The following is a 25,525-nucleotide window of genomic DNA, read 5'->3' as shown; positions in this document are numbered from 1 at the left end:
TCACGTAATTTCAACTTTTTTCTCAAAGTGCACAGTAAAAAAAAATCTTCCACTCTCAATTTTTTTTTTCTCTTGCCTGGCCTTAATACTCTTCCGTACATGAGGCTGCATTTCCAACAAACATACTGACATGACTCTTGCTTACCACTTTTGAAGACATGTATGAGACACATGAGCAACGTGCCCAGCTGCTGGCAGTAGAAGGTGTGCTGCTGCTCAGTAATGTCCACTTTAACCCGTCTGCTGGATATATCATCAAGCAACACACCTACAAGTTGCAGGAGGAACCTAAACAGAGGCATAAATGTGATATTTCAAGTGAATGATGGAACAAAAAAGAGAAAGCAGAGTAAAACTTGTGTGGAGAAGGGAGGAATCATGATTTACTCCTTACAGCCTGTCCTAACTGCATGCGAGCGTCCGACTATCGCGTCACACTGCGTGATATCGGACGCTCTCTGTCCACATTGAAAGCGTTGGCTCCCCCCCCACGTTATTTTGATTGACAGCTGAAACTCGCTTTTTAAAAAGGCGTCGCTCGCTGCCAGTTAGGACAGTCCAATAGAAAATAAAGCAATGGAATTGTTTTTGTCGCTGACGCTCGCTAGCATCGCATGCAGTTAGGACACGGTGTCACTCTGCCAGTTGGTGAGGAGTAAATGTAATAACTAACCTGGCAAATGTTTCTTCAGGTGGAACCTTTTGTGTCTCGCCATTACTGTCCTGGTTACAGAACGACAGGTCCTTGTCGGTGGGGCTCTGCTGATGTAAATGACGGATTGTGTGGCAGGAAAGGAGGTGAGGGGAGAGGGACAGCTCATGGACCCGAGACAGCACAATGTCCTCGGTGGACTGAGAGACGAGGACCCTGATCACTGCCAGGATACCAGACACCCACAGCTGCACCGTAGCAACAGATGCCTGAGAGAGGGGGGTCAGGGCAGAGGGTTAAAGCAAGGCAAGTTTATTTGTATAGCACAATTCAACACAAGGTAATTCAAAGTTCTTTACATCAACATTAAAAGCGGCAAGACACAATCAAACAGTAAATAACAAATGAAATGAAAGAAAATGATAAGAAAAGAGGTAAAATAATAAAAAGCACAAGTCGTTCAAAAGTAAGGGCAGTAGAGTCCAGCAGGTACATCTCATTCTTACAATGGCAAGAATTATGTTTCTATACGGTCAAAACGTACAAAGACCGGGTTGAATACAGTATTACAAAAGTAATCTGTAACAATTCGAACTGTGAATTAAACCAATTTAACAATTATATGCCACAATGCCTGTTTCCAGGTCTTATAACACACACAAGCTGAGATATTTTGCCATTTCATGAAAGACATTAGCTCATTTTGACTTTGATGGGACTAAAGGCTGAATTGTGGTTCTGCGTTAAACCTACTCCGTAGGGTAGGCGGCTACGCAGGAGTCTCTCCGTAGCCTACGCCGTAGCCTGACGTCACCTCCCAAAAATTGTAACTACGACCCAACGCAGACCGAGAGGGCTAGGATTGGTTCACTTGGTAGCAACGCATTTCCGGTTCCGGTTCGTGAAGCAGTCGTGAACTTTCAGCGCTCTTTTCTTCGTGTGTGTGTGATTTTTTTTTGGGGGGGTTGTTTTGGTTTTTTGCACAATAGTTGTCCTTATCTCTTTGATTCACTGTCACCAGAAAAGCCGGAAGCTAAACAAAGTATCAACTAGCGCTCGGGGGGGGTACTGCACCGCAGAGAAATGGAGTGACAGAGAAGTCTGAAGGGTTCATGACGGCGTCACGGCAACGGCGTAGGCTCTGAGTAGGTTTAACGCAGAACCTTACAGGACTGTCTCAGAAAATTAGAATATTATGATTTTCTGTAATGCAATTACAAAAGCAAAAATGTTATACATTCTGCTTAAGAAAACTCAAATATCCTATCTCAAAAAATTTGAATATTCTGGGAATCTTAATCTTAAACTGCAAAACCATAATCAGCAATATTAAAATAATAAAAGGCTTGGCAAGTCAGAAGCGTGCACAGATGTATGTGCACAGATGAAGAGACTTCTCACCATGGTGGCAGGGATGGTGAACATGCTTTTAAGCAGCATGTCTACAGGTCTTAGAGAGGAAGGCGCCACAGTCTCAAACAGAGTGTTCAGCACTCCCAAGGCCTCTGGAGAGTCCAGGTGCATCTGGGAAGAAAAACAAACCAGTAAATCCATCTATCCTAGCGTGTATGACAGTGGTTGGAAATTAAATTGAGCAATCCAGTTGAAAGTTGTAACTTATGCTAAGAATGATACATAGATCTGTGTATATTTATGTACAGAAATGGGCAGCAAATTATATGTGTATGTATGCATGCATGCATGCATGCATGCATGTATGTATGTATGTATGTATGTATATATATATATATATATATATATATATATATATACACACACATACACACGCAGTATATATACATATATGTATGTATGTATATATATACACACACATATACACACGCATAATAATACTGTTATTTAGCAGTGTGAGTACAGTGTGTGAGTATTTATAAATACGGGTTAAATGATCAGTGAATGGGGGTAGGACTAAATAAGTTTACACTTCATCCTACTCCTTTTTTGGCACATGTAAATCAAGATAGCAAGTTTTAAAGGATTACATTTTTTGTTTTGTTGTTTTGTTTTCTTAAACTTCTCATGAAGTGTTGTTTTTTTTTTTTTACATGTACAAAAATAATATAAATTAAATCAAATCAAAAAATCCCAACCTGTTGCTTGGCAATCATAGGAAGTATGACATCAGCAATCTGTCTGGACAACCTCTTCCACTTGTCCTCATTCTCTTTGTGACACTGCTGCAATACGAGGATGAACATCTCCAACACCTACACCAACATGCAACAGCACATGGACAGCAGAGAATAAAGTGCCTGGAATATGGAAGAGCAACTTTCTCTTTATCTGCCTAGCAAACATACCTGATGGTGCTGCACCAGCCGCAGCAGCATGGAGATGACCACTTCTTTCTGCGTGTCCAGCTCTTTCCCTGCATCTGCTTTGTTTGAACCCCTCAATACGAACAGATCATGAACAATTGGCTGCAAGGCTGGGATAGCTAGAGGGAAAATAGAATAAACATCATTATGAGAATCATTAGGGCTCCAGAATAAGATTCCAGGAAACTCAACAAATGTGCTTCAAGTCCATTTGCTGACCCCAAAGACAGATGAGTGGGGTTTAAAACGACAACAAAAAAAGCTTTTTATGTTTCTGTTAGGCAGACCTGATATGTTGTCTTATGAGTAATTCACTTTTCTTCATCTCTCTCATGTTGATTTTCTGAACACACTCTCATGGGATTATGTAAAGCCAGAAGGGGGCAGTATCCTGAACCCAGCTGGAACAAGTTTCTGTCTTCAAATAGAGGGAATGTGCATGACGTCACAGATGCGACTTCACAGCGGGTTACGCCCATTGAGTGTCAGAAAGACTGAGTGACAGAAAGACTGAGTGTCAGAAAGACTGAGTGTCAGAAAGACTGAGTGGCAGCATAAACTTTCAGTTTGAGCAACTAGAAAACATCTAAAATGGGAAAGAGCTGTTGTGCGATCGACTGTTCTCATAGATTTAGCAAGAAATCTGAGTTATCGTTTTACAGACTGATGAAAAATAAGTTTAAGAGAGACAAATGGATCGCTGCAATTCACAGAAACAACTGGATTCCAGGCACCGAAACATAGATTTGTGGTTCCCATTTTGTATCAGGTAATGTTGGATTTTTGGGTAGCTAACGTTAAACGGTCAAATCATAAAGTTCGGTGTCCTCATTACTTTAATTTCTACAACAAATCCTGCCTTGAAGTCGGACCAAGCGTCAAGACTTTTGTAAGCCTTCAAGCTTTGCTTCGTGTATTTCCCCGACGTAGAAATTAATGACATATAAATATCAAGGAACTGGATTGGTGGCCAAATATTAATGTCCATGGACCACTGGTTCTTGGTAACTGTACCAAATATTAATGTCCATGGACCACTGGTTCTTGGTAACTGTACCAAATATTAATGTCCATGGACCACTGGTTCTTGGTAACTGTACCAAATATTAATGTCCATGGACCACTGGTTCTTGGGGTAACTGTACGGGTTCTGGGTCTCTGGAAAGCACCTAGAGACAACTTTTGTTGTATTAGACGCTATATAAATAAAATTGAAAATTGAAATTAACAATTTAATTTGAATTACATGGCATTTTTCTCTGTCCGTCTTACCGTGTGTGACAGCTTTCCTGCCACTTGCCATGATGCCATCACAGAGCTGGATGATCTTGGGGATGCTGATGATTTGCTTTGAGTGATAGCGCTCATAAGAGAGTAGTACCAGGAAAAAAAAGATGTTGGGAATGATGGCCTCAGAATCTCTGAACAGGAAGTAAAACACATCATTTGCAGAACATATTTGCAATAAATTAAATTCAAAATACTTCATAATTCAATTCCAAAAGTGTAGAAATTAGTCAACAGAGAAAGTTGAGCAATTCTCATTTATGTGGCCACAAGGCTTTTGTAGCCACATTGGAAAGGTGTTTGACAGGATTTTACTGGGAAGGAGACTTACCTGAATTGTCCCACTTCAATGTACTCAAACTGCTTCAGCACAAAGCCAATGAACACCTGAAACATGTAAAAGTGTCTGAAGAAGAGCAAATCTAGAATTTGAAGGTGCGTGCGAGTGTAAATCTTTGTGTGTTTTACCTGATCTGAGTCCAGAAGGCAGTAATTGACTCTGAGCTGCACGAGCTGGGCGAGCAGGTCCAGCACTTGTTTCTGCAGGGCCACAGAGGTGCTCGTAGTGTACTGCTTCAACGCCTTGATCACCAGGGGCTCAAACAGGCGGATGTGGTTGTGTATGGCATTCTGAGAGAGCAAAACGTATACTTCAGATATGGAACCTATGTCCATCTACAATATACTGTGAAATATTGAAAGAGTAATATTAATTTTAAAAAGCAGCAAGACAATTTAAGTGTACCTTGTCTCCTCTGTGACGTGTGGCATTTGCAATGTTGGACCTCAACTGATTAGATGCTTTTTGCATCACATCAAACCATCTAAAGGGAGGGAGTAAAATAACATCAATAACCCTTTTAAAACTCGAATATTGGCAATAACCCGAATTTGCACGGCCATGTAAACACCAATAACCCCTTTGAATAACTTGAATTTGCATATTCGGGTTTTTAAAAACCTGAATATGACCCCTGGGTTACTCCTTTTAAAACCTGAATATTGGGTCATGTAAACGCCAAACGGAATATCCCCATAAACGGAACAGGAATTTGTTTTCTGCACATGCTCTGTTCACAAGGAATCCTGGTCTTTTGAGTCCAGTTCTTATAAACACGGAGAAACAAAGACCAGGAGGAGACTAATCACTTCATAAATGTAATGAAGGATATGAACATTTCTGCATTTGTAGACGGTAGAAAGTACCGGGATAGAAGATTTAAAAGAAGGTGAGAGAAAAGTTGCACGAAGCAGCATTTGTTTTGAATTTGGATACAGGAAGAATAAGTGGAAATGATGGGAATTGCGTCATGATGTTCTCCGTGCATCGCTGGTTTGATCCAGATATTCCAAATGATTAATTACCATGTAAACGGAATATTAGCAATAACCCGAATTTTGACTGCATGTAAACGTAGTGAATGTCTGCTCTTTAGAGAGATCTGTGCAGCTACTAACCCGGAGGTATCCTGCTCCTGTTCAGCCTGCACCATGTTCCGGAGACTGGCGTCAGCCAGAGCCTGAGTGAAGTGTGTATACGGAGCCATGAAGCAGTAGTGGTAGAGGCCCGGCCGCAGACTGGAAGAGCCCAGGCGGAGAGCTTTGCCCTGGGTGCGGCTCGGTCCACTTAGGACACCGTCGTATTGAGAAGCCAGGTTGGTCCCAAACAGGGTCTTCAACAACTACAGAACAAGTCTTTAATGTTAACAGCTGGAATACACCCAAAACATCCTACTACAGAAACATGGCAAACTATACACCCATTTACTATTGGAATAAATGAATTAACTGGACCCCAAAAACTGAGTCTTGGAGAAGCAGAATCACTTCTCATTCAACAAATTAGAAAAAAAAAAAAAAAAAAAAAAAAAAAAAAAAGATATACATGTATTAGTGCTGTCAGGCGATTAAAAAAATGAATCTAATTAATTACAGGATTTATAATTAATCCAATTAATCGCATTTTAATCTCATATCTTCTAACGGTCCCCAAATAAAGAAAATAAACTAATAGAATTCTAGGACATTGCAAAATTGCAGTGCATGACTAATCAATTGAATACACTAAGGGCCTGATTTACTAAGATCCTAAATAAAGAGTACTAAATTGCGTGTGCACTGAAAAAGTTTGCGCGTGCTGTTTGCGTGTGGTTTGCGGGTGATCAACTAAGATTGCGTGCGCAATTGATAACAGGTGCAAACAGCAGTATTTAAATGAGGTGTTGCGTGTCTTAAGGTTTGCGTGCGCAAACTCTGCGCCATGGAGAGTGGATGGAATGCACAGTCACAAGTCACAAGCGCAAAATGAAATTTGACGAGTTGGAGTTAGAGATATTAGTGGAAGAGGCAAATAAACACATTCATGAACTACAGCTGCGATATAATAAATGCAGTTGGTAACACAAAAAACGTCTGGTTTTTCATATTTCAATTTTAGGCACAGATCAAAAATACGAAATAGAAAAACGGGCCACAGGACTGAATTTGATTTTAATATTGAATTGGTCGGGTTTGCGTGACCCTGCGGTGCTCGGCATGATCTGAGGAGAAAAAGACAATCAGACACAGAGCTGGAGAGCGCTTTGATTCAATCTATTTATGAGTTAAGTTTTTATTCAGATGTCCACAGTATATTGCAAATATTATATATTATATAGCAAACACTGACAGTAAATGTGTGACAGACGGGACCATCATATGGCCGTCGATTTAACGCGGAACCATAATTCAGGCGAAGCTGCAGTCTCTGCGCTGATCCTGACACAGCGGGTCGGAGCGGATTTGATCATGATGTTTAACCTGTGTTTTGTGATTAATAAGCACGGGTTTTAATTAAATGTAATTTACGAAGGATGATTTCACGTTCAATAAGATAAGTAGGCCTAATCAATAAAATACAAAGTTTTGGCACAAAGGCTTGGCCTGCTTGTGGGCGAGTGGAGGGGGGCACATTAAAAGAAGGTGGCAAGATATAAGGCGAAGAACTAAAGAAAAAGCGGCCTTTAATAAAACTTGTGCAACCATTTTTAAAATAGCATGCAGCAGAATAAAGACTCTCTCTGCGTATTCTTTGATTTTGGATGTCGCCTCCTTGCCACAATAACAGCAGCAGCAGATTAGCACCTTCCTTTCGAACGTATTAAATATAGACGCAATCACAATACGCGCAACTACTTTCAGGCTTGGTAAATCTCATTGCACGTGGTAAATGGACATATTTGCATTTTCCCCTCCCAGTATTTAGGATTTCTGGTGGGTACGCCCCATATTGATTATTCATCAGGGCAAAAGTACTAAATGGATTGCGTGTGCAATTTTGCGCATTTCAGAGACGCAGTCGTCTTTGCACGCCGTTAGTAGATCAGCTGGCACTTTGGTTTGCGGGTGCTGTCAAGTTTGCACAGGTTTTTACACACGCAAACCTTTAGTAAATCGGGCCCATAGAAGAGAAGATTTGAAATCCACATTTTTATTGGTGAAGTGTCTTTCATAAATGAAATTCAAAAGAAAAATCTCAAGCACATCAGCAAACCAATTAGGCCAGGTGCATTATTCAAAAATGCAATACAAATACAGTTAAAATACATAAAATTCAGAAATAAAATAAAGCTGAGTCTCAAATAGTCACTTAAGCAGACTCTCAATTCAAAATTAAACTCAATTAGACTCAATACAATACAATTAGTTTGTCAAAAGTGCCTGATGTACAGAGACCCAGACAGGACTATATGTGATGTGTAAACAAGAATGTGTGGCACCATCGCACAGGAAAACCAACGGCTTTACAGACCCTGTCGGCAGGAACCAGCATCAATCTGTGTGGAGTCGCATCAGTTGGAAGCTACTGCTCAGTGCTACAACCATCAAAGACTGCCACACAAGGTCAACGTGAGCGTGTAAAAAACAACATGCATGATTAAGATTACTGACCTGCTGTACACAAACTGTAGCCATGGTTGGTTCTCTGGAGAAGCAGGACTTCAAGTATCCCAAAATTTCCTCCACACACTAAGAGAAAAACCAGAACAGAAAAAAATTAAATAAATAATAATAAACTTTATTTCTATAGCACCTTTCATACGAAAATCGCAGCTCAAAGTGCTTCACAATAACAGTACACATATGTCAAGAACAATGAGAAATAGAGAAACAACAGCAAATAAAACAAAAAACACATATATTTAAGTGCAGTGATATAATACATAACCCTGACAGAATTCAGTTCTAAATTCCTCCACAGAACAACTACTAAGATAGGATAAAAGCAATGTTGAATATAAAAAGGTAAAAATACTGCACTGAGTCATAGGCAAATGAAAAATAAAAAGATAAAAATATCAACAAATAAGAGTACAAGATAAAAATGATCATATAAAAACATTTAAAAGTATAAAAGTAATGCAGACAGTAAAAATCAATGATATATAGATAAAAGGAAAGTGGCAACTAAGGCACGGTTTGTCACCCGGATATCTCATGCAAATAAATAAAATAAATAAAAATAAATAAAATAAAATTGATTATAGGAAATTTAAAGAAAAAAAAAATGTACTCATTGGTTTGCATTAATCAAAAAGAAATACCTTGCCAATCACCCAAAATAACTTCCTTGATAGCTGATACTGTAAATATAAGAATTTTAACCCCTTGTGACCGGTGGAGCGCCGGCACTCCCGTTTGCATGTTGGTTTTCAAAATGTATGTACAATTACAACCAAATAAAACAGAGCAATAATTCTTTTTGCATGTTAAACAGGAAGAGTTTCACTTACAGGACTGTCTCAGAAAATTAGAAGTCCTTTATTTTCTGTAATGCAAAAATGTCATACATTCTGGATTCATTACAAATCAACTGAAATATTACAAGCCTTTTATTATTTTAATATTGCCGATCATGGCTTACAGCTTAAGAAAACTCAAATATCCTATCTCAAAAAATTTGAATATTCTGGGAATCTTAATCTTAAACTGTAAGCCATAATCAACAATATTAAAATAATAAAAGGCTTGAAATATTTCAGTTGATTTGTAATGAATCCAGAATGTATGACATTTTTGTTTTTTTTAAATTGCGTTACAGAAAATAAAGAACTTTATCACAATATTCAAATTTTCTGAGACAGTCCTGTACATATCATGTATTTAGTGCCCCAGAGTGCTGTTTTAATCCATTAAATTGTTTGGGAAAAAAAAAGAAAGAAAAATCACATAATAATCCAGTAAAATTGAGCACACTGAAAGCTTCATAATTGACATGGCAGGTTATTCATAGATCCGGTACGTGTTCACAGCTCGTCCTACGTTGACACATATGTCATCACGTTGTGAGCGTGTCATCAGGTTGGATTTTTCCACGCCACTTCCCGCGAAAAGAGAGGTGACATCATTTCCTCGGTTTGAATTTGCGCTCTTGTTCGTGCTTTTTATCAGAGACTTTAGCGAAAGATTACTCAGCGACAACCCACACACACACACACACACACACACACACACACACACACACACACACACACACACACACACACACACACACACACACACACACACACACACACACACACACACACACAAAATGCCAAACTGCAACAAACTTGATTAGTTATTACGGTTTACCGTGAGGAAGGTTTGGAGCTGATTTCAGCGCCAGATGAAGACGCGATATCTAAACGCGATATATAAAATGATATATCTCAAAAACTAAAGTATGAATTAATTCCAAATACATTTCCTGTGGTTTGAAAGGCTTCTGTGTTACTTTTTTCCATTGACAATTTTGAGGGATCTAGCTGTGGGATTTCTGTATTTAGAAAAATGTGTAAAATTAAAAAAAACGATTTACATTTTTTTGTAGTTATTTGCACTTTTTAGCAATTTATTTAGTTAGTATGGACTTGTAGCATCCAGATTATTAAAGATTGGCTGTTGTTTTGATGCATAGCAAATAAAGATACTCCATAAAATGGCAGTATAGCATGCAAAAAGGTAAAAAACATATGCTTAGGCAGACTTGTTCTATGGTAGGTCATAAAGGGTTAAATAGAGATGATAAAATGAATTTCTACCTTCCCAATGTCATGCAGTGTCGCCAACTCCAGCAGCTGAGACAAAACATCTAAAGTGGCACGCAGGAAACCTCCAAACTTCTCTTGGTTACTGTGGAGATCCAATGTCACCTAGGAGATAAACCATTCTTAGCAAACTATTTGAGACACCATTTAGGCAGCAAACGCTTGTTGGGGACGGCTGCATTATAACAGGTCAAGTGTTCTGACCTTGTAGTTGGCGTGAGTCGCCTTAAGAACATCATAGAGCTTGAGATAGGGAGGCAGGTGGTAGAAGCTTCCAAGAGTGGTAGATTTGTTCACTATTGTTGACCCGGTGCTTTCTGCTGGCCTGCCTGCTCACCAAAATGCACCAATAACAAGAAATATTTACTCAGAGACACTGACTATGTTTACATGCAGTCAAAATTGGGGTTATTGCTAATATTCCGGTTACTGAAACATTAGGAATATTCCGTTTACATGGTAATTAATCATTCGGGATATCTGGATCAAACCAGCGACGCGAGGAGAACTGTATCCAAATTCAAAACAAATGCTGCTTCGCGCAACTTTTCGCTCACCTTCTTGTAAATCTTCTATCCCGGTACTTTCTACCATCTACAAATGCCAAAATGTTCATATCCTTCATTACATTTATGAAGTGATTAATTTCCTCCTGGTCTTGTGTTTCTCCGTGTTTATAAGAACGTCTTGGACTCAAAAGACCAGGGTTCCTTGTGAACAGAGCATGCGCAGAAAACAAATTCATGTTCCTTTTGATCGGGATATTCCGTTTTGCGTTTACATGACCCAATATTCAGGTTTTAAAAGGAGTAACCCAGGGGTCATATTCGGGTTTTTAAAAACCGGAATATGAGCAAATTCGGGTTATTGGTGTTTACATGGCCGTGCAAATTCGGATTATTGCCAATATTCAGGTTTTAAAAGGGTTATTTTAAATAATGCATGGATGCATGGAAACGCAGTCATTATCTGTCATCAGTTTGTTGGTAAGCTTGTTGAGGCGGACGCGTACCTGAGTTCACTTCACTGTTTTTCTTGGGACTCATAGGAGCTGCGCTGGGCTCAGCTGCCTCTTTCTCCTTTCCTTTCCGGCGGATCGGACTGAGGGAGGGAGTATTGCTGAGGGAGGGAAGAGCAGCCTAAAAATGAGAGGAACAGAGCATAAATAAATACATTTAAGAGTTAAAGTAGTACAGCAGACTAAATGAAGGTGCAACTGGTGTTCCTAAGCAGAAATATGCCAGTAAAATGTAATATAAACTTGGGCTGTCAGTTTAGCGCGTTAATTAGATTAATTAATTACACTGCTAATTAATGCGTTTGGAAAATGAACGCATAATTAATAAAATTATAATAAATTATAATAATGAATCCTTAATTAATTAGATTCATTTTTTAATCGCCTGACAGCACTAATTTAAATAAATGAGCTTAAATTCAATGAACTGGTGAACTTCAAAACTGCACAGATTATGTTCAAAATCAACAATAACATGCTGCCAGACTGTGCTCAAAATATGTTCAATTTAAGACAAAGCCATTACAACCTCAGAGGGGAGAGCAGATACAGGAAATCAACAATCAGAACCAACACCAAACTGAGATGCTACAGTGGCAGCGGTGGATGGATGGAATAAATTAGATAGGGATTTGAAATTATGTAGAACCTTAACCTTATTTAAAAAAACATTGAAAAGAAGGATGATTTCTTTTATATCAAATTAATGAGCGGTGATGCTTGCTATGTTGAGTTGGGTATTTATTTAATTGCTGATTTGATTTTTTAAGGATGAAGGTAACATGTAGACTGCACCTTTATTTTTTTTTTTTATTTCTTGAGGAATCTTTGTTATCCCCATGGAGGCAATTTGTTTTACTGGCAGTCTTTTCTCTTACTTCTTGCTTTTATTTCATTACTTTAATTAATCTTTTTGAGGGTAGGCAAATAATAAGCTTTGCTTCAGCCTACACCTTTTTCAGTCTAGATGTTATTTATATATTGGAAACTTTATTGTAATGTTCTCTTTGAACAGTGTATTTGTTTTCTTGTTGTCATTTTTTTTTTTTTGGTGATGAAATAAACTAAAAAACTAAACTAAACTAATCTAAACATCTGCTGTACCTAATCCTACTGTATGAGACTTGCCTTGACGACTGGTCCTGGTGGCGTGTCATCAAGCACGTGGGCACAGATGTTGAGGACCTTGAGCAGATGAGAGAACAGCTGCTCCACCATGGCCACCAGGGGGCGCTCTGACAGAGCAACCCAGGGTTCCTCCAGTTTATTTGGGCCTCCACTCGTGTTCCCACTGCTGCCTTCTTCCTCTCCGGCCCAGGGGTTGCGCAAGCATTTATGAGCCACCGCTGGGAATCAAGTTTCACAATTACATTTCACAATTGAGGAAAAATGGCTAGTCTGTAACAGATTACTTCGCCCCCATTTCTTCATGCGCACTTTTATCCCAGTAAAATTTCATTTCATTTCATTTTTATTTATTCCGATCATGGAAATATGCGAACAAAAAAAACAAAAGTAAAATGACAACACAATCAAAAGCATATTCCATAACCAGAAAGGAGCAGGAAGAAGAAAATCTTATTCTACCTGCCCCTCCCTCAAAACTAAACTGAACAATAATAAACAGATGGTCTGCACAATTACAATTACTTAGTTAACATCACAAAGAAAGAAAAACAAAAAAATCAAAGATAGATTGTCTGTCTCCATACGCATATATTATAAATTTTAACTATTTCATCAATACATTGCTATTTTTTTCTCTTTAAATTTCTTTTTAAACTGAAATGTTTATACAGCCCTTTAAATCATAATGTAATGGATTCAATAACTTAATTCCAACAACAGAAACACTCATCTGCTTTAAAGTTGTTCTGGCAAATAAATGTTTAAAATTACATTTTCTTCGACTGTCTTCATTATTTGAACTGAAAGTAAACATGTATTGTAAGTTTTCTGGTAATGCCTTACATTTACCTGTGTACATGATTGTGAGTGTCTGTAACTTAACCAAATCCTTAAGTTTCAGTAATCTTGATTCAATAAATAATCTGTTGGTATGTTCTCTGTAATGCACATTGTAAATAATTCTAAGTGCTCTTTTCTGTATTAAAAATAAAGGATTCATATTAGTTGGATATGTGTTGCCCCAGACTGCAACACAATAAGTTAAATAAGGCAAAATGAATGAACAATATAAAATAAAATAAAATTATAAAATTGAAATACCAAGTCAGCCAAAAACCCACCAGCTAGAAGATTGCCAGAAAGCAAAAGTGCATCTTGATGTGCAGCGAGATCCAGGGGGAACCAGGCAGAAGACAGCAGGGACAGCACCATGTTGGCCGTGCCCACGGCCAGAGTCCTCCGCTCGGGGTCCGGGGCAGACGAGGAGGCCGTGGAAGAGGCTGACGACGAGGCTGGAGCACTGCTGGGCTGGGACAAACTAAAGCAGAACACCCAGGGAAGAATAAACAGGAATTTAATAAAGGAGTGTAGCACCCTATAATGGAATAATTTCCTGAAAACGTAATAACGCCTGAAAATGTAATAAAATTTCCACTTAACTCAATCGAAAATGTAATAAAACCCAATAATGTAAAAACTTCACCAATAATATAATAAAAAATATCCTGACGGATATTGTAATAACATTTTTACCAATAATGCAATACCTTATTACATTATTGAGAATTTATTACATGGTACTCAAAGTCTGCAATTTAACGCAATAGTCATTCTGGTGTTTCAAATCCGGTGTATATAACATTCTTAGATACTTAAAACACAAAATGTAGAACTCTGGACTGAAAATGAACATATATATTACATTATTTGTCAAGTATTACATTATCAGTTTTGGAAGAAAAAAAAAAGACCCACCTGAAAATGTAATAAATTCCCAATAATGTAATAAGGTATTACATTATCAGTAAAAATGTTATTACAATATCAGTCAGGATATTTTATTACATTATTGGTAAAGTTATTACATTATTGGAATTTATTTCATTTTTGATTGAGTTAAGTGCAAATTTTATTACATTTTCAGGCGTTATTACATTTTCAGGAAATTATTACATTATAGGGTGCTACAAGGAGGAAGACGAATCGATTGTACTTAAAGTAACAATACTATCAGGAAGGTAATAAATGCACGTTAAACTAAACAAGTGGAGAGGATTAACCAACCTGAAGGTCCTGCATCTGCTGCGATTTAGACTAGAACGAGATGAGAAACTGCTGCTGGTGCTGACGTAGCCGCAGTGCCAGCCCGTGCTCCAGGTGCTCACTGGAAAATTTGAGGCCAAGAGACACATGGCTTCACAACAGCCAAACTTCAGAGAAAGACAGAAAAGTATTCAAGAATTACTCAACCACAACCCCTCCCCCAAACTGCAGCAAAGCAGGCAAATAATGTCAAGTGTTAGGCTGAAAACTCACAGTTAGTGCTCTGGAGGAAGATGATGTGAACGCATGGGAGATGGCAGTTACAACTCTGGACAGGTTGTTCTCCACTGTGATGTCAGACGCAGCGCTGGAGAGGTTGTAGCCTCGGTACGTCCTGACAGAAAGACACTAGACTTAAAGATTTGTCTGAGCTGTCCTGAGAAAAGTTTGAATTCCTAACAGTGGAGTTTTATCAACTTGTTATCATAAAAGAGCCTTACATATACAGGACTGTCTCAGAAAATTAGAATATTGTGATTTTCTGTAATGCAATTACAAAAACAAAAATGTCATACATTCTGGATTCATTACAAATCAACTGAAATATTGCAAGCCTTTTATTATTTTAATATTGCTGATCATGGCTTACAGCTTAAGAAAACTCAAATATCCTATCTAAAAAAATTAGAATATTCTGGGAATCTTAATCTTAAACTGTAAGCCATAATCAGCAATATTAAAATAATAAAAGGCTTGCATTATTTCAGTTGATTTGTAATGAATGCAGAATGTATGACATTATTTTTTTTTTTTTTTTTTTTTTTTTTTTTTTTTAAATTGCATTACAGAAAATAAAGGACTTTATCACAATATTCAAATTTTCTGAGACAGTCCTGTACTGCTGCCAACAAAGTAAGTTTCCCCACTGAGGGAGAAAATAAAGGATTTTCTTATCTTATCTCTTACAGTGATTAATTATCAAGAATTGTTAATCATTTAATGAAAATGAGAGCATCTGAATTGGGATGCAGTGACATGGGAGAGTATGTATATAAATACCTTGTGATTGTGCTCACTGTGAATTGGGAAGGAGGTAGTGTCTCGTGCATAAGCAGCTGTAGATAAACTGAACTCTGGTCCCGGGCGATCGCCACTACTGGGTCCACCTGACCTTGGTCACACTCATAAAACAACCGTGGAACTAGTCTTGCAGGGGGAGAAACAAAGGTAGAAGATAAAGGTTATAGGCAGTACTTCAGTTGTAAAAAAAAAAATTCAGGGGGGATGGTGGATTTTATCATATAATCAGACAGATCATTTGTGCTGATTACAAATAATATAATATATTACAAATAATAGCACTGACCAAAACAGCTGCAGAAATACTGCAGGAAGGACATAGCAGCAGTTAAATGCAGCCTTCTGTAAGCTTTAAATATCCACTGGGCTTACATCAAATACATCAAAACACAACAATAAAAAACACTTTTCTGAACTTATCAATATGACTCATTTTAGGAAAAAAAATCTCATTACACTTAAAACAAGACTCATCACTGGAAAAAACAACAATTTTCACCTGTTTCAAGTAGATTTTCACTTGAAATAAGTAGAAAAATCTGCCAGTGGAACAAGATCTTTTTGCTTGTAATAAGAAGATAAATCTTGTCCCACTGGCAGATTTTCCTACTTATTTCAAGTGAAAATTTACTTGAAACAGGTGAAAATTGTCAAATAAGTTATTTTTCCGGTGTTATTTTTCTGGTGATGACTCTAAATGTTGAAATAGCAGTAAAACCACATTAATTGATGAAATGACATAAGGGATGGAAAGGGGGGATGGCAGTTCTACTGGGGGGATGATTTGGACCATTTTTATTTCAGGGGGGATGATTTGGAATGTTTTTATTTCAGGGGGGGATGACATCCCCCCTCAACTCCAGTACTGGTTATAGGACAATGAGGAGGAAGAGGTAAGAAGTACAGACATTAATTACAATTCTTTGGACAATCCACTTAAAGGCAAAGCGCGTGAAAGAGCCGGTATACCTGCTGACGGTGGAGGCAGCCACATGCCGCACTCTCGGATCGTCGTCTCCCAACAGAGTGATCACCACGTCATGCAACACCCTGTCCTGCAGCTGCAGCCTCTAAATACAGGAACATGAAGAAAAACCTCAGCTGCTCAATGTCAAATACCAAGATGGCCCATTTGTGGTTTTCATCAAACAATTGAAACTTTTCATATTTCCAAGCAAAAAATATATACAATGCGGGTCAACTGGAAGACCTACCCGAGTGTAGTGATGATCTCCTTTGTGTAAAGTTTCTGTTTTCCTTTCCAAGAAATTGACTAATCTGAAACACAAGAGCAGTGGCAAATGTATTTTTTTCCTGGGGTGGATGAGGGTCAGGGAGGGCAGTCATTTTTCAGTATGAGAGGCTGTGGGTTGATTTCTGGCCGTACGTTGACGTGTCCTTGGGCAAGACACTTAACATTTCATCCAATTTATTTATCAGTGTGTATGCGTGCATTCAATTCAATTTTATTTATATAGCCTCTAATACAACAAGATGATGCAATCAAACAGCGAACAGGATGGAGTGAGGGGCGTGCGGTGTTAATGCAGCAAACATGTCAGCATGTCAGATCATTACTTGGACGTGGGGAAAAAGCCGAGGACACGAGAAATGATCCAGGCTGAGTTGGATTTGGAAAAGCCGCTTGGTGATGGAGACGGTGACGGGACGCACAGCGGAGAAAAGGGCCCGTACTACCGATGCGGTGACGAACCCTCACTGTCTGATATGTTTGACAAGAAGGGGCGGGGCTAATTTGCACCAATTTTGTTCAAGGACTCAAAACCGAGTACAATGACACGACCCATGAGTCTTTATGTCAAACCATTCAAAAGTTATGGCAGAAAATAGGGACTATCAAATATGGACCAATCAGATGCAGGGGTGGGGGGCTTTTTGCTTTTTGGCGTCTATCGTTGCCACGGTAACGCTTTTGAAAGAGAAAAGTAATGCGCGTCGTCGCAGGATGGAGACGAACATTTTGATGTATAACACACCTGGGTGCATGCTACGGTTCGGGCCGTATTAGCGTCTGAAGAAATGGCATAAATTGCGCCAAAATTACACGATTAATTCAAAATGTTCAAAATGGCCGACTTCCGGTTCGGTTTCGGAAATGGCACCAAGAGACTTTTCTTTAAGTTGCGACATGATAAAGGTGTGTAGCGATTTTCGTGCATGTACGTCAAACCGTATTGTGGGGTTTTCTAGGGGGCGCTGTTAAGCCATTTTGCCACGTCCAATAATGCAAACTATTAAATATCAAATTTTTCACCAGACCTGGTTTGGTGCAAGATTTGGTGACTTTTGGGGCACGTTTAGGGGGAAAAAAGGCCATCATTTCATCGGAAAAATAAAAACGAGAAAAATTCCTACAGATAAAATAGGGCCTTTGCACTGTAAGTGCTCGGGCCCTAATAATAATAATAATAATAATAATAATAATAATAATAATAATAATTATAATAATAATTATAAGCTGTACAGTAATTCCTGGTTTTTGGCGGGGGTTCGTTCCAAAAAGATTAGTGATTAGTGAAATCCGCGAATTAGCAACCTTTTTTTTTACACTTATTATACAAGGCTTCAAATTGCGGAGATCAGCCCCGCCCACCACAACCCCAGTAATTGGATTTGAACCGGAGAAAATGAAAAAGGATTATGAAAAAAATATATACAATAAGTACAGTAAGACAAATTGTGACTGGCGGGTATTTCACTGCACATTTATTTGATTTATGCAATGGTGAAAAAATTGGCAAAATAAATGAAAAACTGCAAAGAACCATTGTTCGGTATGTTATTCGGTATTCAGCCAAGTGTCTATTATTATTTTCGGTTTTCGGCCACAAATTTTCATTTCGGTGCATCACTATAATCCGTGTATGTGTGGGCGTGAATGGGTGAACAAGGCCTGAGGCATAAAGTCCTTTGAGTCGTCACCAAGATTAGAAAAGCGCTATGCAAATGCCTTTTATCCTTCAATAAGTGTTGTTGAGGACATGATAGAATGTTTTTATAAGCACTAAGATATTAAACAAAGATACCTGAAGTCTAATTCAGCCATGGTTTCCAAGACCTCGGTGCGAACGAGCCAGTAGGAGGAATCTCTCTGAGCGACGAGGTCGATCACCAACTGCAGGCCCAGCTCGCTCAGGGTGCTGCTGCACAGCGTCATGATGCAGTGCTGAAACATGTGCAAAGGCCACACTCACTCCCTGTCTGATACACGAAGGACACAGAGGACCAAGACACGGTTCCATCTTACCCTCACTGCAGAGCAGGCCATCTTGCAGGTGACGGAGGATTCATCTTTCAGAGTTTTTTGTAGTAAAGGCACCAAATCAATCAAGGACAGCGAGTTACCTGGACAGACGGCTTTGATGAGTTTCACTGTAGTGCAGTCAAACACTACGTTTACATGCAGTCAAAATTCGGGTTATTGCTAATATTCCGGTTACTGAAACATTCGGAATATTCCGTTTACATGGTACATGTCCCCAGTAGAAATTGCGCCCTTGGTGGCACTCACGCCGTTTAGCGCAGCAACGGCGTGCTGCCACTCACTCGCTTTATTTTATACTATCTATATACTTTTTCTACTTTTACTGTGACCACCAAATAATGTGGTTTTCCTGCCTCCACCTCATCCACAACATTTCGTTCTCAGTCTCCATGAAATTTAGTGGCACGGTGGCTCGACACGTCTCATTCATCCTGACGTGCAGCAGAAACAGACTGCAGGAAGCCGCTGCACATGCTCAGCAGGCTCATTCATATGCAAATACTACTTTGCATTGCCCATTTATGGTAAAGAGTGGGCGTGTAGAGGGCGGGATATGAGGCAAATTCACCTGCGCAACCTTCCAGGTGGACTGTGATTTATAAAGCGAACATTGCGTGCAAGTGTGCGTGCACACGGTTTTTTAAATCCGGATTTTTTTTGCGCCCGCCATTTTCGGCTTTTGGGTTTACGTGCACTTTTAGTATGAATCCTGCGCACTCTTTTATAAATGAGGCCCCTGGATTCCTTGAGAACAGAGCATGCGCAGAAATGGGGGGGATATGGGGATATTCCGTTTGGTGTTTACATGACCGAATATTCGGGTTTTAAAAGGAGTAACCCAGGGGTCATATTCGGGTTTTTAAAAACCTGAATATGAGCAAATTCGGGTTATTCAAAGGGGTTATTGGTGTTTACATGGCCGTGCAAATTCGGGTTATTGCCAATATTCGGGTTTTAAAAGGGTTATTGACTGCATGTAAACGCAGTCAATGTTTCAATACGACAGTGACAAGACACACACACCTGTTGCTTTCTGCACACTGGCCAGCCAGCTGTGCATGTTGTAACGTGTTTTAGTGAGGGCAGCCTGTAGGATGGCTCCACAGAGGATGGCCGTGGCTCCTCTGATCTGGGGATCCTCGTGGTCAATAAAGCCCAACACGTCGCTAACATATTGCTGCTCTGCAGGGGAACACAAAAACAAAATACTGCCTTACTGACAGCCAACCAAACACACATTTAAAACGGGAATGTATCAATACATGTAAATGGTGGTATTCATAGCTGTACAGAATAAATACAACCATTATAAGTTTTTTTTAAAACAGCTCTGTGTGATTGCACAGACAAATTTGTGGAAACAGGCGGCATAAATCCTCATCAGAACATTTTTCTGTTCAAGAATGTGGTCAATGTGTACTTGCAGGACGCAAAATGCTGCCTTACAAGGTATGTGAACAGCAGTTTGCAAGCACTTCTCACTAATATTTGAAAGTGTGGCTCTTGAAATTAAATAAAGGCTACAACCTGAATTGTATCCAAAAAGTCTAAGTAATTAATGTATTGTGGCGGACACTATTATGGACCTCGCATCCATCAGGATTGTAGGAAGGGGGCGTGGTCACGGGGCGTTTTATGGTTGCTTAGCAACGCGTGTTCTGTTTGAGTTGTAAACTGTCAGTTTCAGTTGTGATTCCATTGTCTGGAATAAAGTCCTGTTTACCAACCTCTGGAGTCGAGCTTCATCCTGCCACAGTATCACATATGGTATATTCAGCATTGTAGTAATAATCAGAGGCTGCGCTGTAAAACTTACTTTAGTTTTTTAATCATTTACATCAGCCTCAGAAACCTTTTTTCCCCTTTTACCTTCTACTGTAACGCCATCCAGCGGCTCCAAGTAGAGAGAGTTAAAGAAAGCTTCAGGGTGCAGCGCCGCTGCTGCTCCAACACAGCTCACCGCCAAGGCTTTCACACTCACCCGCACCTCTTTGTCAGGGATCAAACCTGGACACAAAAAAACACCATGACAAAGTTCCCTTTAAAGTTGTTTTAAATAAAAAAAAATAAAAAATAAAAAGTCTTTCTGACACTCAGTCTTTCTGACACTCAGTGGGCGTAACCCGCTGTGAAGTAGCATCTGTGACATCATGCGCTTTCCCTCTATACTTGTTATTTTGAGCAACAGTACTAATGTTAACACCTACTCACCATTCTTTTGTCCCGTCAGCAGAAAGGAAGCAGCCAGAAGTCGTACACAGTGCACCAGTGGCTCAACGCCCTGGTCTGTATAGTGTCCAATTGGACCTTTTATACGTGGTGCCTTCAAGTCAGGAAGAGTGGAACATACTCATGTCAAATGCATACATTTCTTTGACCTCTTCTTCAATTGTAAAAAAATCTGTCGCAGGTGTAACTTCACCTTATTATCGTCTGGTTCTGGTTCATTTGGCTCCTCCTTGGGGATGAAACGGTCCACGCTGCTGTCTGAACCCTGGCGGTTGTGACCTCGGCTCTCAAACAGGTGAGGCTTGCTCAGAGCTGCAACACACACACAAACAACCTGCATTAAGACAGTCGTGCTTTCAGAACACCACATCTGTATCTGTGGAGTTGTGCTTTAAAACCCACCCAGTGCTGAGAGAAGGATCGGTTCTGCAGGTTCTTCTAGGGAGGAAGAGCCCGCTCCTTCCTCTTCTTCATCCTGTAGTGTTCCAATCTGCATCCCAGAGTACTGACTTTCACTACCATCAAGGACCTTAGACAAACAGAAACACACCGCTCCATAAATTGACAAAACTTCACTTTATATGCACACAAACGTCATGCAAACGATTCCTAAACAGTTCCAACGTATTGAGTTTAGAATTTCCGGACTGACAACAAAAGCCACACCGAGTGAGTAAAGGCTTATTCATGCTCGACGCAGAATACGCCACGGAATTCGGTCCGTTTTCGGGGCCCTTCGGGATCCTTCGCTTGACACGGAAAACGAATCAATACCAGTGGAAACTGTGGGGGCAGTGTTGAGCAGTAGAGCCAACATGTGACAAGCAAAAACAAAAACAAACAGAAGAACAACAACGCAAACAACTGGAACCATTGGGAGACCTTTGAAGACCTTCACATCGATGCCGCTGATGGTCTGCAGAGCTGTCTATCCGTTGCTGTCTTTCCCTGCATTTTATTTAATATATTTGTATTTATTTTGTTTGCATTTCCTCTTTGCTGCCAACTGGTAATACATTTTTTTTATAGAAACCTTATGCAGCTTTTCCTTACTTGCTAGACTCTAGAAGTAAAATATCTGGCACAAGAGGAACTCACAAAAAAATGATTCCATATTGAAATAATACAGCCAAACTTTCTGGGAAAGTCAACTGACAGGACTAAAGTGCCTGATTACTCGCAAGGATCAAATGCTGTCTTCCTGCACTGTGAATGGATTATAACCAGTACTCGAATTGTAAAAAAAAAAAAAAAAAGAAATCAGGGGGGATGGTGGATTTGATCATATGGGGACAGATAATTTGTGCTGATTACAAATAATATAATATATTACAAATAATAGCACTGACCAAAACACCTGCAGAAATACTGCAGGAATGACATAGCAGCAGTTAAATGCAGCCTTCTGTAAGCTTTAAATATCCACTGGGCTTACATCAAATACATCAAAACACAACAATAAAAAACACTTTTCTGAACTTATCAATATGACTCTGTCCTTCACAGGATAAGTAAAATGGATCACTGCAAAAACTTTTAGTAAAAAAAATCTCATTACACTTAAAACGAGACTCATCACTGGAAAAAACAACAATTTTCACCTGTTTCAAGTAGATTTTCACTTGAAATAAGTAGAAAAATCTGCCAGTGGAACAAGATTTTTTTGCTTGTAATAAGAAGATAAATCTTGTCCTACTGGCAGATTTTTCTACTTATTTCAAGTGAAAATTTACTTGAAACAGGTGAAAATTGTCAAATAAGTTATTTTTCTGGTGTTATTTTTCTGGTGAGGACTCTAAATGTTGAAATAGCAGTAAAACCACATTCATTGATGAAATGACATAAGGGATGGAAAGGGGGGGTGGCAGTTTTACAGGGGGGATGATTTGGACCGTTTTTATTTCGGGGGGGATGCCATCCCCCCTCATCCCCCCTCAACTCCAGTACTGGTTATTACAAAGACATTTGATGTTTCTGACTTGAATGTTATTACACCAAATAAACACTTACCAATCGCTTTGGAAGATCATACATCAACGCAGACATACTGTAAAAGGAACCCTGAACTCAGCACTGCCCACTAGTGGATGAACTGACTCAACAACCGAGGCAACATAAAAGACACATATGGCTCTTTTCCACTAGAACCTACTCAGCGCGACTCGACTTTGCGCTTTCCCACTAGGGGTCTAACGAGTCGAGTAGATACTTTTTCTGTATCTACTATGCCGAGGTTCTAAGCTGCTAAGTCGGCTGTATCTGACATCATCACACTACAGGACACCGATTGGTCGGGGGGTTGGAGTCAGACGTCTGAGTCAGGAGGAGGAAATCAGAGAAAGAGAGACTCTTGTTCATTTTATTCAACCAGCAACGGCAAACGTCTGTTTCTGGTCCAACTCTGAGGGTCAGATGTTCATAAACCTGGTGCTGAGGAGAGAATTAAAAAAGGGATCTAGAGACGGTGATAAGGAACGACCAGATCAACCAGGAGCTCTGTCTCTTCATAGCTGCTCACGGCTCCAGCTGACTTTTCAGCAGCGCCGAGACAAACAAAAAAAAAGCGTTGCCGCTTGAAGCTTCTCTCATTCTCATTTTTTAACTTGATATCAAACACAAGCCACAGACCCAGCAGCAAATATACAGGACTGTCTCAGAAAATTAGAATATTGTGATTTTCTGTAATGCAATTACAAAAACAAAAATGTCATACATTCTGGATTCATTACAAATCAACTGAAATATTGCAAGCCTCGTATTATTTAAATATTGCTGATCATGGCTTACAGCTTAAGAAAACTCAAATATCCTGTCTCAAAACATTTGAATATTCTGGGAATCTTAATCTTAAACTGTAAGCCATAATCAGCAGTATTAAAATAATAAAAGGCTTGCAATATTTCAGTTGATTTGTAATGAATCCAGAATGTATGACATTTTTGTTTTTTTAATTGCATTACAGAAAATAAAAAGGACTTTATCACAATATTCTAATTTTCTGAGACAGTCCTGTATATCATCTCCTCCAGGTTCTACATCTTTAGTGTTGTTGTCTTCTCCGTTTAGATCACACAATCAAATACGTCACAGCAGCTTCACTCCAACCTCCTACTTCTCATCTGGGTGTCTAAAAACAAACGAGGACGAGGCGAGTGGAGTCGGGCTGAGTAGGTACTAGTATAAAAGCGCCATTAGAAGTATGAGGGGAGGGACGTAGGACGCTTAAAACGGACGTGACTATTTACGTACGAAAGGGAGCATGAATGAGACTTTAAACTGTAAATCAATCAGACATTCTCGTATTAAAAGGTCTACTGAGTCATGCTTGGGTCAACTTACAGCAAATCAACTGCACACAGGAGGGAGCACAGGCTAGAGAAAATACTGTGGTTGCCACAATCCAGAGGAAGAGCAAGCTTTTGATCCAAACTGATACAATTATTTCTCACCAAGTTACTTCTACAGAGACAAGTTACTTTAAATGTGACTTTCAGGTGATCTGAAAGCCTTGTTGCAGAGAACTGATTGGAATGATTGTAGCACCTTATAATGTAATAATTTCCTGAAAATGTAATAACACCTGGAAATGTAATAAAATTTGCACTTAACTCAATCAAAAATGCAATAAAACCCAATAATGTAATAACTTCACCAATAATGTAATAACATTTTTACCAATAATGTAATACCGTATTATGTTATTGGGAATTTATTACATGGAACTCAAAGTCTGCAATTTAACCCAATAGTCATTCTGCTGTTTCAAATCCAGTGTATATAACATTCTTAGATACTTAAAACACAAAATGTAGAACTCTGGACTGAAAATGAAGATATATATTACATTATCTGTCAAGTATTACATTATCAGTTTTGGAAAAAAAAAAAAAAAAGACCCACCTGAAAATGTAATAAATTCCCAATAATGTAATAAGGCAAATTTTGTGCAAATTTTATTACATTTTCGGGCGTTATTACATTTCCAGGAAATTATTACATTATAGGAAATTATTACATTATAGGGTGCTACAATGATATGCCGCAAGAAAAGAAAAAAAGAAAAAAAAAAAGAAAATTCAGTTCTCAGATACTTTCTTCTTACTTTTTCCAAGTAAAGCTTTTGTTGGAACAAAGGCCAATCATCGACTCACCAAACAGCACAGAGAACCTAATCTGAATTGCTATGCAGTTTTTTCAAAAGCATTGGATTTTTAGTAAGGAATCATTCGAAACAAAGGAAAAAGAGATAACAAGCCAGGAGGGTTTGTGGGGTTGACATGAACAAGAAAACCAAAGAAGAAGAGATGAACGGAGACAAGCAAGCCCTTCTCATTCTGTTCAAAGTGACCAATTGGCTGACCTTGTCACTAGTGCTAGAGGAGGAGGTGGCATAGA

At 39.1% G+C, this 25,525-nt stretch overlaps 1 protein-coding gene and 1 non-coding gene across 7 annotated transcripts in view; both read right to left on the bottom strand.

The window, feature by feature from the left end:
• The window catches only part of htt (huntingtin), an 82,437-nt gene that overhangs the window by 41,722 nt on the left and 15,190 nt on the right, over positions 1 to 25,525 (bottom strand). For all 6 annotated transcript variants that reach the window (XM_061725965.1, XM_061725991.1, XM_061725974.1 and 3 more), the window contains 28 exons: positions 21,533 to 21,659; positions 21,324 to 21,442; positions 21,113 to 21,224; positions 20,771 to 20,908; positions 19,925 to 20,083; positions 18,884 to 18,981; positions 18,663 to 18,802; positions 16,830 to 16,893; positions 16,585 to 16,685; positions 15,595 to 15,741; positions 14,809 to 14,929; positions 14,557 to 14,702; positions 13,614 to 13,810; positions 12,493 to 12,710; positions 11,359 to 11,485; positions 10,551 to 10,675; positions 10,341 to 10,451; positions 8,209 to 8,286; positions 5,737 to 5,960; positions 5,024 to 5,102; positions 4,747 to 4,908; positions 4,610 to 4,665; positions 4,264 to 4,412; positions 2,974 to 3,110; positions 2,764 to 2,880; positions 2,054 to 2,176; positions 674 to 921; positions 146 to 288 (listed from right to left, as the gene is read on the bottom strand). In XM_061725965.1, coding sequence (XP_061581949.1) covers positions 146 to 288; positions 674 to 921; positions 2,054 to 2,176; positions 2,764 to 2,880; positions 2,974 to 3,110; positions 4,264 to 4,412; positions 4,610 to 4,665; positions 4,747 to 4,908; positions 5,024 to 5,102; positions 5,737 to 5,960; positions 8,209 to 8,286; positions 10,341 to 10,451; positions 10,551 to 10,675; positions 11,359 to 11,485; positions 12,493 to 12,710; positions 13,614 to 13,810; positions 14,557 to 14,702; positions 14,809 to 14,929; positions 15,595 to 15,741; positions 16,585 to 16,685; positions 16,830 to 16,893; positions 18,663 to 18,802; positions 18,884 to 18,981; positions 19,925 to 20,083; positions 20,771 to 20,908; positions 21,113 to 21,224; positions 21,324 to 21,442; positions 21,533 to 21,659 — 3,766 coding nt within the window. The remainder of the gene's footprint in view (positions 1 to 145; positions 289 to 673; positions 922 to 2,053; positions 2,177 to 2,763; positions 2,881 to 2,973; positions 3,111 to 4,263; positions 4,413 to 4,609; positions 4,666 to 4,746; positions 4,909 to 5,023; positions 5,103 to 5,736; positions 5,961 to 8,208; positions 8,287 to 10,340; positions 10,452 to 10,550; positions 10,676 to 11,358; positions 11,486 to 12,492; positions 12,711 to 13,613; positions 13,811 to 14,556; positions 14,703 to 14,808; positions 14,930 to 15,594; positions 15,742 to 16,584; positions 16,686 to 16,829; positions 16,894 to 18,662; positions 18,803 to 18,883; positions 18,982 to 19,924; positions 20,084 to 20,770; positions 20,909 to 21,112; positions 21,225 to 21,323; positions 21,443 to 21,532; positions 21,660 to 25,525) is intronic.
• Positions 8,025 to 8,155, bottom strand: LOC133454625 (small Cajal body-specific RNA 14). The gene has a single exon (XR_009783404.1). It is a non-coding gene; the product is annotated as a small Cajal body-specific RNA 14 (non-coding RNA).

This window comes from Cololabis saira, chromosome 1, assembly GCF_033807715.1.
Source record: "Cololabis saira isolate AMF1-May2022 chromosome 1, fColSai1.1, whole genome shotgun sequence".
Classification (NCBI taxonomy): Eukaryota; Metazoa; Chordata; class Actinopteri; order Beloniformes; family Belonidae; genus Cololabis; species Cololabis saira.
The sequence above is the reverse complement of the archived record's forward strand: the minus strand, read 5'-3'. Positions and strand labels throughout refer to the sequence as shown.